Genomic DNA, 15,278 nt, shown 5'->3' on the forward strand with positions numbered 1-15,278 from the left:
AATCATTCCTCATTATAACGTATCAAACAGCTGACTAAGAAAAATAAACTCTATTTAGAAATTACACTTTAACCCATTGTTTCGTTTTAAATAACGTGACATTGCCTCATGCCTGCAACTAATTAGTTACGTTGAAGATAGTCACGTCTTAATCAAAATCGGTTAAAATCAAACCACTAAAGATTAACTTGACATTGTTATATCACAAAACAGCCCGGAGTCTGGAAGTTGGTGATTGATCCACCCGTGTATCGGAGAGCACGTAAATGTCGATCCTGCGCCTGATCTCTCTCCGGTGGTGTCGGATTGCCGTCCCATCGGGCTATGAGAGTGAAGTTATAGTGAGTGCACCTGTGTCTGCGTAAATGCTTGTGCACTATAATATGTCCTGCGCATTTGGCTAATCTCCTTACATGAGAACAGCCGCCGTAGCCGATTATCGGCTAAGAGGACATCATCATTGTTTCTTTTTCTGCGAAACAACAAGCTAGTCCCATCTAGCAGAATTCAAACGAAATAATCTGGTCAGTTCTAGATGATTCGCCTTGGAGAGTGATTGAAATCGGGACATCTATCGGCTAGGTTCTAAAATACTAACCCAGTACGCTATGCCAAGTACCTACCTACCATCATTACCAATGAGTTCAAAAAACTACCCAACCTCTTTTTTTAACATGTTTTTTTTCATAAATACCCTGCTTAAATAAGGTAGAATATGTATGGGTTAGTACCTACATGGACATATTCGGTCTAAAAACATTAAATTATAACCATCCGTTAATCTCAAAGTAGAGTTCAAAAGAACATTGTCTCGGGCACTCCGCCAATACGTTGCCACTACGCAACATAACGGCACTATTGCATTATTGATCTTTGCGGCCTCTTATTTTTGTTTACGTAGTTTTCAAGTGCATTTGGGTATATTTTTAGGTGTTAATGAAGGTAAAATAGAGCGTTTATTGATAGTTTGTATAAAAATTCCTTTAGTGAATATTTTGATTGAATAGTCGTTTTTTGAAGGGCAAATTTTAATTGCATCAATACGGGATTAAATTTAAAAAAAAATAGGTACTTAACATTGAATTAAATTGCAAATGTCACAATTACAAACAACTTTCAATTTAACTGCAAAATCTGCATTGCAACAATGACGATTCGAAAGGACCAAATTTATCGGAACAAAGGACCAGTTTTCCAACAATACTAAGACGAAATAAAGGAGAAATATCAGTCAAACAGCACGTGCCAACACATGTGGCTAATCTCAAAACAAATGCGTAACGTATTATGTAACTAAACATTAGGACCAAAAACGCAACCGATAGGTACATATATACAAACAATACAAGAAAATCTAGAATATCAACAAACCTTTTTATTTTTGGTGGGAAATCATTAAAGATCAGATTGAAGATCAGATTTGCTCGGTGTACTGACTTAGTGAAAATCACACTTTTCAAGGCGTATTGCCAGAGTATGTACACGGGCAATCTATGGGTCAGTTACACTAAAAGATCGCTGGATGTGCTGCGCATCCAGTATAATAATGCTTTCAGGATGCTCTTGAGACTGCCTCGGTACTGTAGTGCCTCAGAGATGTTTGTGCGAGCTCGCACTGATGGCTTCCACGCTATCTTGCGCAAAAAAACGGCATCGCTTCTGAGGAGAGTGAGAGACAGTTGCAATAGCATCCTGAGAACAGTAGGTGAGAGCTATAGCTCTCCAATCATGAGACAGTTTGTGCAAAGGGTGATGGGTACTAACACTAGATAATAAGTTTTCTAATAAGTTTTCTGTTATAGGTATGTTTTACTAACACTCTATGGATTATTTTTTATCCGAAATAAAAGTATTATTATTATTTTTGTTTATCTTGTTTTGTTTCCTTCCCTTTTGGGAGTATTAAAAATCCTTGCACACGGGCCGGAGCCAAGTGTGTAAGGGGGTAATAATTAAATAGAAAATGTGGATGTTAAAGTAGATGAAGTTAGAAACTTTCGGGTGATGCGGCAGGTGTTGAGGATTGTAGCTTTTTGGAGCATGTGTACTGTGTAACTGGGCATGTGTAGAGTGTCGAGGCTTTGTTTGAGCGATTTTGGTATGATACCAGTGGTGGAAAGAACTATGGGGACAATATGTACTGTTTGGGCTTTCCACTGCGTCTTGATTTCTATTGCGAGGTCTTGGTATTTGCTGAGTTTTTCAGATATTGTGGTTTGAATATTGTGCGAGTTAGGGATGGCTATGTCTATTAAGTATACGGTTTTGTTGGTTTTATCATGAAGGGTTATATCCGGTCTATTGTAATGGATGGTTTTGTCCGTAATTATCGTTCTGTCCCAGTAGATCTTGTGATTTCTGTTCTCTAATATTGTTTCTGGTTTATATTTGTAATATGGTATCATATCTTCTATAAGTTTAAATTTGTGAGCTAATTGCTGGTGAATTATGGCTGCAACCTGATCATGCCGATGCTTGTAGTCAGTTTGTACTAATGATTTACAGGCACCTGTGATGTGTTGTATAGTTTCACTAGCAGTATTGCAATGCCTACACATGTCCGTCTGTTGGTTTGGATCTCGTATAATGTGTTTTCTGTAATTACGTGTAGCTATAATCTGATCCTGGATGGCCAGCATAAAGCCCTCGGTCTCGGGAAACAGTTCGCCTCGCCTGAGCCATTCGTTCGACTGTGCTTTGTCGACGTGTGGCTGGCTCAGGAAAGCTCGATGTCTCCCGTGAAGAGCTTTAGCAGACCATTCAGAAATTTGTTGTTGTGTAGTTGTAAGGGTTTCAGTGCTTTGTGTGTTTCTATCGTGTAGGTTAAGTGGTGTTAGGTTTTTATCAGTGTCTGCTATTTGTTTGTGTAGTGGTGAGTGTTCTGTTTTGTGATGAAAGTAAGTTCTGAGTGTTGTGATCTGTTTATTATGTAGGTTGTGTATGTTGATTAGGCCTCTGCCTCCTTCTTTTCGTGGTAGTGTAAGTCGTTGAATACATGATTTTGGGTGGTGTTTTCTGTGTTTCGTTAGAGCTGTGTTGATGATGCGCTGTAGTGTTGTGATATCAGTTTTTGACCATTTTATTATTCCAAAAGAGTATGTTAGAATAGGTATTGAAAATGTATTGATGGCTTTAATTGTATTTCTAGAATTTAGGTTCGTTTTTAAAATTAGATTTAAGCGGTGTGTAAATTTCTTCATCAGATCCTGTTTTGTTGTCTTGACTAGAATCTGCCTAGATTGTTTGAATCCAAGGTATTTGTATGTACTATGTTCGTCCATTGGTTCAACTGTTTCACCTGACTCAAGTATATAGCTGTTGTTTTGAATTTTTCCTTTTGACACCGATAATATTTTGCATTTATCAACTCCGAACCGCATGCAAATATTTGTAGAAAATGTTTGTGTTATGTCTGCTAGATGATATAGTGATTGTGTGTCTGATGCGTATAACTTTATATCATCCATGTACATTAGGTGTGATAGTGTGTGTTGTGGGATGTTGTTGTTTAAAGTGTAACCTGCGTTGGACTTATCTAATAGGTGTGAAAGGGGGTTCAATGCCAGGCAGAACCAGAGTGGACTTAGAGCGTCTCCTTGAAAAATGCCTCGCTTTATGCATATAGGCTCTGTAGTGATAGCTGTAGAGACTTGATTTATTTTAAGAGTAGTTTGCCAATTTTGCATGGAACTTTGTAGGAATGCTATTAATGTAGGGTGTATTTTGTAGAGATTTAAAACATATAACAACCAGCTGTGGGGAACTGAATCATAGGCCTTTCGGTAGTCGATAAACATCGTATGTATGTCAGTTTTATTTTTGACTGCACTATTCATGGTAACCGCGTCAATGGTGAGTTGTTCCTTACACCCTTGACTGTTCTTTCGACACCCCTTTTGCTGTTCTGAAAGAATATTGTGTTTAGTTAAATGTGTGTACATAACTTCACTTACGCAGGCAGTTAGAATTTTATACAGGGTTTGTAAACAAGTAATGGGTCTGTATTTGGCTGGGTTCAGTGTATCGCATGTGTCTTTGGGAATCATGTAAGTGATTCCTTGTGTTATGTAAGCGGGGAGTAAGTGTGGTGATTGGATGAATTTGTTTAAATGAGTGTGTATGTGCGGGTGTATGCTAGTAAGATTCTTATACCAATAGTTGTGGATGTTGTCTGTACCTGGTGATTTCCAGTTGTGTGTTCGTTTTATGATGTCTATGAATGTGTCTATTGGTATAAAATCAAATTCCATTTCTGGAACCTCTAATGACGAAATTTCGGCAATCCAATCTGCTTGGTTATTATGAATGACCGGGTTCTCCCAAATATTTGCCCAAAATTCTCGCAAACTTTCAGCAGACGGTGTTTCTAGTGTTTGTGCATTTGTGTCAGTATAATTGGTTGTAAGGTTTCTGTAGAATATTTTTTCGTTGTATCTAAATGTTGCGTTTTGTACTTTACGTTTTGTGCATGTAATATATCTTCTGAGTCTACTTGACGCGGCATTCAATTTTTGTTTTAGTGTGTCTAGGAAGTGTTCGATTTGTGTGTTAGAGTGTTCGTGTTGTGCGTGTAGTTGGTATTTAGATTTTATTGATTCTACTGCTGTCAGTATTTTCCGACTTCTATTACCTCTTATATACTGTGTCAGCCTCCCTATATTTGCTCTTAGGTTTGCAATTTTCTTTTCTAACCTGATCTGCCATTTTGGTTTTCTGTGTGTCTTTGTTCGATAGGAGTTTTGTGTAATATTCGATATTTTTGCACCATTACATTTAGCTGCCGTCCATGCTGCACAATATATAATAGTCTGCAAGCTGTTAAAATCAATATCTGAATTTACATATTTGGGTAGAATTTGTGTATTTATATAATTAACTATAGCTGCAAACTTCCTAGATGACTTTTGTTTCGGAATGTATGGTCTATTAGTAGGGTGGGTGTCAATAAAAAATTGTTGTGCCTGTTTAAAAGTGTCTTCTAATTCAATATTTGTTTCTGGTGCATTATGAAGGTTGGTTTGATAAGTGTTAGGTTCTTCAACCTGTATTTGGTTTAAGGAAGAAACCTCTTCTGTAGTGAAGAGTGAAAGAGCTTCTTCATTATTTTGTGTAGTTATAACTCTGTCTGTGTCAGTCATATGGATGTTTGTTGGTGTGATAGGTGTTTGTGTGTTTGTGAAGTGAGTATTTTGTGTAGGGCTGTGTTCATCGGATTGTGTATCGTGTTGGGGTAGTATTTTATATTGTTGACTATAACTTTCATTCTCTGTTTGGTGGGTCGGGTTGCTTAGTTGTTCGGCTACTTGTTTTTTTATTTCTGTTAATCTATTGTTGTTAATGTATTTGTTATTAATAATTGCTCTCATTTGATCTGATACTCTTTGCTCAGTTATGTGGAATAATTCGGGGTATAAATTTATGAATTGTTCATGTAAATATTTTCTGTAAGCTGTTTTATTGGTTTCTAGTTCAGTTACAGTATAATATATCCTAATAATTGCTTCATTACATTCGTTGGACCATTTCATGCGTTGTCCCGCTTGTGTAATAACTGCAGCTGTTCTGTTAGTTTGTGTGGAGTGTTGTTGTGTTTGTGTGTGTGCAATCTGTAATTCTGTGCGGACTTCTTCATAGATTTGATCTATTGTGTCTTGTGGTAAAAGTTTCTTTTGGACTATGGCTCTACGCTGGTCTCCTATTCTTTGTCTGCTGACCTGCATTTCTGGGTATTTCTCTAGGAACTTAGTATGAAGTGGCTGAAGGTATGCTTTAGTGTCGGTTTCGATTTGGGTGAGTTGGAGATAAGTACGCAGGATGAATTTATTCATTTCCGTACTCCATTTCCTGCGAATTATAGCAGAGCTAGTGGTGGGTACAGGGTCGCTGACAAAATTTGTCTCCTGTACAACATCCGCTGGCTGAACACTAATTGATGATAAAGATGATGATGATGGTGATACACAAAATGATTGTGGTGATGATGATATTGATGGAAAAAGTGATGAGGAATCTGACGACGAGTCGTCCTGTGTCGCTACAACAGTCGGTGACTGGGCAGCTGGCTGCGATACGTTGCCCCCCCCAGAATACGAAGGGCAGCCCAGGCTGGAAGCCGTGGGGCGGGATTCTCCATCGCTGTTAGCTCCGGTACCCGCCTGGGGTATTAATCTATTCCGTAGTCGCATTGCATTGAGTAACTAGAAGTAACCCACATGGGTTGAGAGATAAAAAAGGATAAGTCATATTCAAGAGATACAAAGTGTGATAGGTACTGAGAGGCAGTAGGCATTTTAGTATCTAATTTGATTTGGAGCCTGAAGCTCAAACTTAAGTTTTGTTGGAAGGTGGTAAAGAAAGTAAAAAGAGAAAGGGAAAAGAGGGAAAGAGGAAGGGATTTGTTGGGACCGTTAGTTGGGAAGGGTGAGGTCAAGGTGTTATGACGTTTGTAGTAATTATTTTGGTACCTCCTGTTTTCTTGGCACAGGGTCGTCTAGTTCTTAGTGACTTTTTTAGCGTTCATGCCTTCCCGCATGCCCCCCCACCACGTCAAGGTGGCCCCTTGGGGGGGTTATTATTATTATTATTAAAGACCCACTGTGGGTGCAGCGTGAGTGAGTGTCAGGCTCTTACTAACTAAACCCCACCATGTTCCTTCTTAAGCCCTTCGCGTACCAGGGCTGCGGTAACTCTTTCGAACAATCCCACAGCCCGGCAAAAAATATACACACACCACCTTAAGTTTTTAAATATGGGAACTACATGCTAGAAACATTTCACAAATCTTCTACAGAAGTAATAAATGTGAAAGAGTTCGGTGTTTCACACCTATTTTGAAGCATCATAATACTATCGATATATTTCATCACCCATCTGACGATATGCGATCTGATGGACGAAGCTCATCAAGAAATTAGACTAGTCTGACTAGTTTAAGATATAGGCAGTAACTTGAGCCATGTAATACTTAAATTACTGTGTACTTGAAATGCAGTCATTCTAAAATAACCTCTTTACTTAAAATGCAGTCATCCTTTAAATGACTGCTAACATAAAATGCAGTAATTTTTAACTTACTGCATACTAAAAACTCAGTAATTTGTTCATTACTGCCTTTTAAAGAGATGGAAGCTTAAATAAAAATCTTAATCAAGTGCAAAATGATGGATCTTCTGTAAACATTTACTGATTGGATTAACCGAGCTGGTTCGGTTTCATTGAGCGAGGTCGGTGAGAGAAAGTTGAACAACTGTTATGAGAACATACATACAAGGCAAAGTGCGAGGAGGAACGGGTGGGGTGCCAGTGATAGCGGGATAAACCGCTTTAAGTTTTTGTGTTTTTTTTTTTTCGAATTACTTTTTATACATAAGATGCACATAAGCTGTGTTGCTTTACGTCTTAGTTAAGAATTGCTTTAGTGAAGGGAGAAATTGTATACTTAACAGTAAACAGGTTGGATTCTTATTGCAGTTGTATTTTGTAATAAGATAAAAGCTGCTCATACCTACTCATCGACGACAAATCTAGACTCGAGTGAAACATAAACCAATTTGTGAATTAATTTCATAAAAAATAACCACGATAATCCAGTAATAGTGTAAGCTTTCTGTACTAGTCTAACAATAAATTGTTAAACGTTGTTAGAGAAAGTAATAGCTCTGAAAAACAAAAGCGATTGCATTTTACGATGCAAATAAAATCTTAACTAGTAAACGTAAATAGCAATACTTGTCTATTGCAGTACTTTCACATTGCTATAAAAACTCCTTTCAAGTGTTCTACAATAGTAAGAAAGTTTAGTTTACAAAGAGCTTTATGGTTCGATAAATGTTTAAAACATTGGCATGCATTTGATGAATAAGACACCAAACAATTAATTACTCGTAAACACATACACCACATTTTTCTTTTGTTTGAAGAAACATTCGCTTTTCTTTTTCAATATTTATTGATTTCACAAAATAAACTATTAATAAAGAAAAAGATCAGCACGCAAAAGTTTTACATTTACGAACAGCAACTTTAGTCCAAAAACATAAGTCGGACAAAAAAAAATAAAAAAAACATACTTGATCGCTAAATCGCGTACATTAGGACCACACCACAACATGAGATCACATGTTCACAACGTCACCGAAAGGCCATTCGGCATATTTCATGCATCATGACATTATGACCGTTGCATCGCGTAGTATATGCAAGCAAATATATTTATATCTCGCCTTACATAATAAGACGTAGGTGATAGGTAAAAAATAGCTCATCAGCTGATCGGAGTTTGAACATTACGTTATAAGATGTAATAGAGTGAAATGTTTGGCGTAATTTCGTCTGGTTGGCATAGTAATTCGTAATGGAAAATATCCACCTGCATAAGGAAGAAAGAAAAATCTTTTACACAAAAAGAACCTGACCCCATTATTGGGCTCAATATTGTGGTCGGCTTATAGACTCACCGAATGCAACTGAGTAGCAGTGTTTTTAATGAAGCGACTGCCTATCTGATCTCCTCAACCCAATTTACCCGGCTAACCCGATACCCGGACAAGGCTGTTTGTTACACTTTCTGGGAGGAAAAACCGCTACTTTAAATGCAGTATAAGGTCTTCTTAATAAAATAATCGCTCCGGATTTTGTATTTTACCTCATAATGGATAGTTGGGACGGCCTGTTGTTGACCTAGGCAGGTATTGTTCATGGCAAAAATTATGTCATAGTACCACTGCGGAACAAAACGTTGTTTGTTTTGATCAAACAGCCGTAAACATGACCAAACTTAAATTCAAATAAATAAAGGTACCTATCTCATTTACTTTTTTTTCCTGATATTAATAACTGTAAAAATTCTATTAAAAGCAGTCACAGATTTCATTTCTTGATAAATTTTACTTGTTACTTAAAGTTTCTTTCAATGTATATTAAGTTCAATGTTAATAGGTACAGTCAGAGACTACGCAAATGAATTAATTAAAATAATATGATAATGAAGAATGGGTATTTGCTCTGTACGAAAAGGCACCTATAAAAATAACAAATGTAAATACTAATTCAAATGCAAATTATGACGGTACGTAAAAAATACAAATAATCAGCTAAACCCCGATTCAGACGGACCATTGAACAACGTCCTAGTGTAAGACATAAAATTAAAAATATTATATATTTTTATATTATAACTATAGGTACTACGAACAAGCTGTAGTAAGAAAGTCTGCAGTTTACCTAATAAAAAACGAAATTAGTCCTATTTCTATTAAAAAAAATGCCACAAATACTTTTCTAAACGGGTTCATACTAGGTTTTCTCAACAGCAGTTTAGTTTATTTACATACTAAAAGTATGTACCTAATATTTGAAAATCGGCAAAGTTCCAAAGTCCATAAAAACATCAAAAAGTCACGCGTTCGTAATTCGGTTACACACTAAAGTCACGTGCGATTACGGTATGTGTACAAAGAAATGTCAAAACATACCGAAGAAAAGATGTTCTATTGATAAAAAGTAGGTATTTAGATGCATAAAGGAAATGGAAAATTATCATTATCATATATAGAACATCTTCTTTGACCTTGATTATCGAGTCTAAGGATAAGAGATGATATGGAGGGCAATGACCTCCTAGTTTTTTTTACTGACATATTTTTTTTACAAGTAGAAGAGAAGTGCTCTTTAAATGGACTCATTGCAATAAATGACTTGGATGTTTGAACTTAAGATTACTCTGCAGAAAACGCGTTATCTGAACAAGGCTTTAGGCAATAATTTTATGTTATAAACTCAACTGTTTCAACATTATTAACAATAAATTTAAAATAACACGTCATGTCTCATTTGAGTAATACAAAATGTACAAAGTTTTTGCAACAAAGTAAATAACGTTTATGAGTATGGCCGCCAAAAATTGTACTTTTGAGAAAAATATATTGTCCTTGTCATTAATTTATAACTTATGGATATTTTTACACAGAAGATATGGTAGATTTTAAATAATTTCAGGTTCGCGGTATTATATGTATTAATATAAATAGTTTCCACCCATTTAGAGTGTATTAAACAAGCTCCATTTTATTTTTTATTAATATGTTTATTTTACTTTCCATACACGAGTCGTGTGTCCTACCTAGACATTTCACACTTCGGAGTCACAAAATTGGGTACAACTGTAATGTATCCTGTAAAATCTTTTAATTTCTAAATTAATTGAGTAATTTACTGTATACTTTTAACTGATATTATTAAAATATAGCATAAAAATTAATTCAAAACGCACTTTAAACAATAGTCTCACTTTTTTTCCCGAATGATACTTCACGCAAGTTACCATAAAGTAACGGCTTAATCAAAAAGATACCTTGGCCACGAAAATATTTTTAAGTAATAGCAACACCACAGACATGTTGGCCAACCGTACAGATAAAAATCGCCATTTTGTTTCTGTCCAAGTTGGTCGAGAAGGTAGTCGGCAATTGTGTCTCAAAAGATTTTATTATTTTTAAGTGAAAATAATGCAAGGTAAGAATGCAAATTTGTTATTTTATTCAAATTATGTGTGTAGCTTCAGTGTTCCATTAGCAATTCAAACTATACGATGTCTTATTACTTCAAAACTTACGCGAATAAAGGCTTTTAAGGTTATGTCCAACCATATTTTGATTCACGAATGATACCATGTGTTACTTTAGTGTTACGTAACATTCGTGATCGGCTGTTAAGAGTAGTACACACTAGAGAATCTAATGAAAATAAAATACAAAAAAGAAACAATTTAAAAACCTACAAGTTTTAATTTTTAATTTCTACATGCCATACGGGTTTCGACCCGTAAGGATCGTTTTTCGGAACGATCCTTCTTTTTTGAATTCGGTAAAAAAAAGTAACGTAACGTATTTGTAGTTTATACCGTCGATTTATCCGTATCAGTTTTCTTAATTAGCTATACTTAATGTATTTTTTGTCTAGAGCTAGTCAGTTTCCGTTCTGATGGATTTACGTTCAAATCCTGGGGGACAAAAAAAATAATTAAGTCCTGGCATAGTTGACAAAATAGATTTACGCAAATATTTTATTTTTAGATGGTTTTGACGGCGGCAGAAAAACAAAAGCGGTACAGAGAGCGAATGCGAGCTAACAACCCAGAAAAATTTGAAGAAGCTAAGCGTAAAAATGCTGTGCGAAATAAAGAAAGAAAAAAAAATTGTGAATGTTCGGAAAGAGAGAAAGAAATCCTAAGGGCACAGTGGAGAAATAGAAAAAATAGACAAAAAGATAAAATAAAAGAAAATGTTACTGAAAATAATAGTGATCTAACTGAGAGTAATGATTTAACTCATAACAGAGCACGATTAGCAGAAAGAAGAAAGTTTCAAAAACATTTGGCTTTAGTAAAAAATAGCTATGAGGTTAAAATCAACAAGATGGCAAAAAATATTGCAGCACTTAAAAAAAAATGTTACCGTTTAACAAAGAAACAAGAATTATTAATCGCGCGTATTAACGAGTTGGAAGTCAAAAATGCAGAATTTCTAATAAATAATGTTCCTTTAAGTACCAATACAATCCAAGATGACATTGAAATGACACCGCTTACAAAAACCGAAAGCTTTATAGAAGAGAATATTCCCAATATATCCACACCAGAAAAACAAAAAGTAAAAAGACAGCTTCTTAATTATAACGTTCTAACAAATGCTATACAAAATACTTACAAAAATTCTAAAGATAATAAAGATCGAAATGTTCTTAAAAAAGTAGTTGAGGATGAAATAGTAAACAAGTACAAGGTAAAAAGCATAACTACAGCTGTATTGGGACTGAAAGGAAGAGTACGTCACAGAAGAAGCATTTTGCGAAATAATACGATGATTTTAGAAGAAATTAAACAATTCTATGAAAGAGATGATGTGAGCAGAGCAACAGCCGGGAAGAATGAAGTTAAAACTTTTAAGAAAAATAAACGACAGCGACGCTACTTATTGAAAAGTCTGAAGGATCTTTACAAAAAGTATAGGTTGGAAGGTGGCAAAGCAAAGTATACTGCATTTAAAAAGTACCGGCCATTCTATGTCTTGCGTCCTAAACTCTCAAATAGAGAAACATGTGGATGTATTAAACATGAGAATATAATGCTGAAGATTGAAAAATTAAAACTTTTCGGAATGATAGAAACCAAGGATTTAGATATAATTTTGTCTAAAGTACAGTGTGACTTGAATTCAAAAGAATGTGCGTATAGGGAATGCTCTTTTTGTAAAGATAAAGTTATTTCCTTAAACTGGGGTAGTCATAACCAAAGTGAAACTGTTAATTACGAAGAATTCAGACTTGACAAACATGAGTATACTAATAAAAAAGATAATAAAATATATATTACTAAGAAGATGGAAAAGAAACCAGTAAGTGAGTCATTGGGAAATTTAGTACAGAAATTTAACATAGAACTTAGTATTATAAAAAAACATATTTACAACATTAAACATCAGTATAACCAATACACATCGTGCATAAAAAACTTGAAAAACATTGAAGTTGCTCTTCATATAGATTTTAGCGAAAATTACACATGCAAACTTGCAACAGAAGTGCAATCTATGCACTTTGGTGCATCTAAACCACAAATAACAATTCATACTGGTGTCTTGTATACCAGTGGAACCAAGCCACAAGCATTTGCTTCTTTATCACCAAGCAATGAACATGGTCCAGAGGCCATATGGGCCCATCTTGAACCTATACTTAACCATATTAGAAAGGAATTTCCAACTGTGTCCGCTGTTCATTTTTTTTCTGATGGCCCTACTAGCCAATACAAACAAAAGAAGAATTTTTATATGTTTTCAAAACATACAAAATTGTTAGGATTCCCTAACTCCACGTGGAATTTCAGTGAATCTTCTCATGGAAAGGGAGCCGCTGATGGAGTTGGTGGCGCGTTAAAACGCAGACTCGATGGTTATGTGTCACAGGGCATAGATATACCAAATGCCCAAACAGCATTTAAAATCCTTAAGGACTCGGACACGTCAGTAATGATCTTTTATGTTACAGAGGCTGATATTGCCAGATACACAATATCAGAAATTCTAACGCCTGTACCACAGACAATGATTCTTCATCAAATTGCTAACACAGAGATAGCAGATGTCATTAAATTCAGATGTTTGAGCTGCTTTTGTAGTGATGTCTTGTTCCCAAAAGGTCATTGTGAATGTTTAGATGTCAAAAACCACCAACTTATACCAAACAAAGAATCTGAAAAAGACAGTGATACAATAAATAATCGTGATCGGAATAAAGCAAAAGAGAATGATAAAAAAAGGAAAATATCAGAATTAAGTGAAATATCTGATTCAGAGCAAGAAGAAAAAGAAAACAGGAATGAGATTGAGAAGATTGGTAGGACTGGTAACGACACAAAAAAAAAAGTAACCCTATTATCAGAAGTGAGGTACAAACCGGAAAATCGTGCCTTCTGTATCAAACGTTTTCATAATGGTAAACCGAATCTCATAAATATTAACATGTGTGATACATTAAATTTATCATATAAAAAAAATATAGATATATATCATAACCCAACTCCATCCACGTCGACCATGTCAGAACTAAATGAGAAACAAAATATTACACTCAAAAAGACAAGATTTCGTGAGACGCAAAATATCGCTGATTCTAGTGGAAGCTCCACAGAAAACGATGATGATTTTTCTGTTCATGACACCTCAGATGACGAACAGTTTATACCCGATTCTGACTCTATTATAACTCGTGAAACAGTTGAAGAAGAAACAGGAAATAATCACAATATTCAAGAAGAGACTGATATAAACAAGATAACTGACAAAGAGTGTGATTCCCCAAACACCAAAGATGATAATATAAGTGTAGGTGATAGTGTATTAGTGAGGTATTTTATAAGACAATCTTGGAAATATTATGTTGGTTTTATAGAAAGGGTAGAAGTTGATGTTACTGTAGGTTATTCTGTGCTGTTTTTAAAAACAATTTATAAACCAACACTAAAATTTGTACCTACAAAAAAAGATCGTGATATTGTTCCCGAATTAAGTGTGGTAAAAAGAATAGAGCTAGAGTTGATTGGGAAAGCATATGTCTTAAAAGATACATCAGATCAAATATATTTTCTATAATCTGTGAACGTAATTTATTGTCTTTCGTAACTAATTATTAATCTATGTCATGTCTAATTAATGTCGAACGTACATTTTTATGCCGCCTACGTTCCACACGTGGAAGTTTGGAAGAACTGTTGGGGGTGTTGGACGAATGAGTGGAGGCGGCATTACACGTACAGTCTGTCACGGATTGAGTTTTATTTGGTAAAAATTAGGTAGATTTAAGATTGATTAGTGTAATTCTTAAAGTTACGAGAAAACAAGAAAAGATTTCCCAAAAATGTTGATATTGTTATAAAAGGTTAGTCTTTTTGACTTATATCCGCCATATTCAAATATAAGTTAATTAGAACGATACGAAGTCAAGAATGATAACTTTTTAAAATATTTTTCTAATATTATTTTTTTATGCTAAGCGTTTACGCGGAATGGCTTTATACAAACTTTTATTGATCTTGAAAACGAATTACCTAAACAGTTTTAATAAAACTTGGTATAGGTACAAATTAGCAGGTTATATAGATCTAAATACCAGTTATATAATTTATTTTCAAAAAAGTGTTTTAAAAAGATCTTACAGTCAATTTCAGTTTTCTATGCAAACGGAAAATTCCATAGTTTCATAATATTCATATTTCTTAAATGTGTTTATTTTAGATTTAGATATTTAAGTATAACTTGCGTATCGAATTTTATAACAATCGGTTTATCTAGGAAGATATGGTTTTACTTTCGAATGATTATATTACAATTTTTTTTTACGAAAGCCATGCGGCGAAACAAAGACTTTTATTCTTTTTTTTCTTACCTACTATTTTTATGGTAAACAAAGAAGAAAATATTTGATTTGTTATTGTTTTTTTATAGAAGACTGTTTCTTAGTTGTTTTTTTACTACATACATATAATAATAACTCGTACTTGGATCTCGTACTTCAGATCAGTTACGTAAGTACCTATAAGGTGTATGGTTCTATTCTATTAATTTGAAATAGAAGTACATAAAACATTTTTATTTGAAAAATAAAACTTTCTTTAATATATATTTTGTTTTATTGAGTTTAAATCTAATTTTATCAAATTAATTAATTTACAGTAAAATTAACAAAAAACCCAAAAAAAACAAATTCTAACATTATGTCTAATG

At 34.6% G+C, this 15,278-nt stretch overlaps 2 protein-coding genes across 3 annotated transcripts in view; one reads left to right on the forward strand and one right to left on the reverse strand.

Annotated features, from left to right (window-relative positions):
- LOC124631650 (pre-mRNA-processing factor 17) overlaps nucleotides 1-15,278 on the reverse strand; it is a 45,336-nt gene that overhangs the window by 20,899 nt on the left and 9,159 nt on the right. The window lies entirely within an intron of this gene.
- On the forward strand, nucleotides 9,884-15,172 carry LOC124631649. 2 transcript variants are annotated; one of them, XM_047166146.1, is made up of 2 exons: nucleotides 9,884-10,512; nucleotides 11,073-15,172. In XM_047166146.1, the coding sequence occupies exon 2, from the start codon at nucleotides 11,073-11,075 to the stop codon at nucleotides 14,145-14,147; it is 3,075 nt and encodes a 1,024-aa protein (XP_047022102.1). In that variant the 5' UTR covers nucleotides 9,884-10,512; the 3' UTR covers nucleotides 14,148-15,172. The 2 variants fall into 2 exon arrangements, with proteins under 2 accessions (XP_047022102.1, XP_047022103.1); XM_047166147.1 differs by having other exon boundaries at nucleotides 9,890-13,132; nucleotides 13,178-15,172.

The sequence above is a fragment of the Helicoverpa zea genome, chromosome 7, assembly GCF_022581195.2.
Source record: "Helicoverpa zea isolate HzStark_Cry1AcR chromosome 7, ilHelZeax1.1, whole genome shotgun sequence".
In the NCBI taxonomy this organism is placed as follows: Eukaryota; Metazoa; Arthropoda; class Insecta; order Lepidoptera; family Noctuidae; genus Helicoverpa; species Helicoverpa zea.

Bases quoted from the DNA above. Each gene is read 5' to 3' on its own strand.
- LOC124631649 (XM_047166146.1), top strand. From the start codon at position 11,073: ATGGTTTTGACGGCGGCAGAAAAACAAAAGCGGTACAGAGAGCGAATG.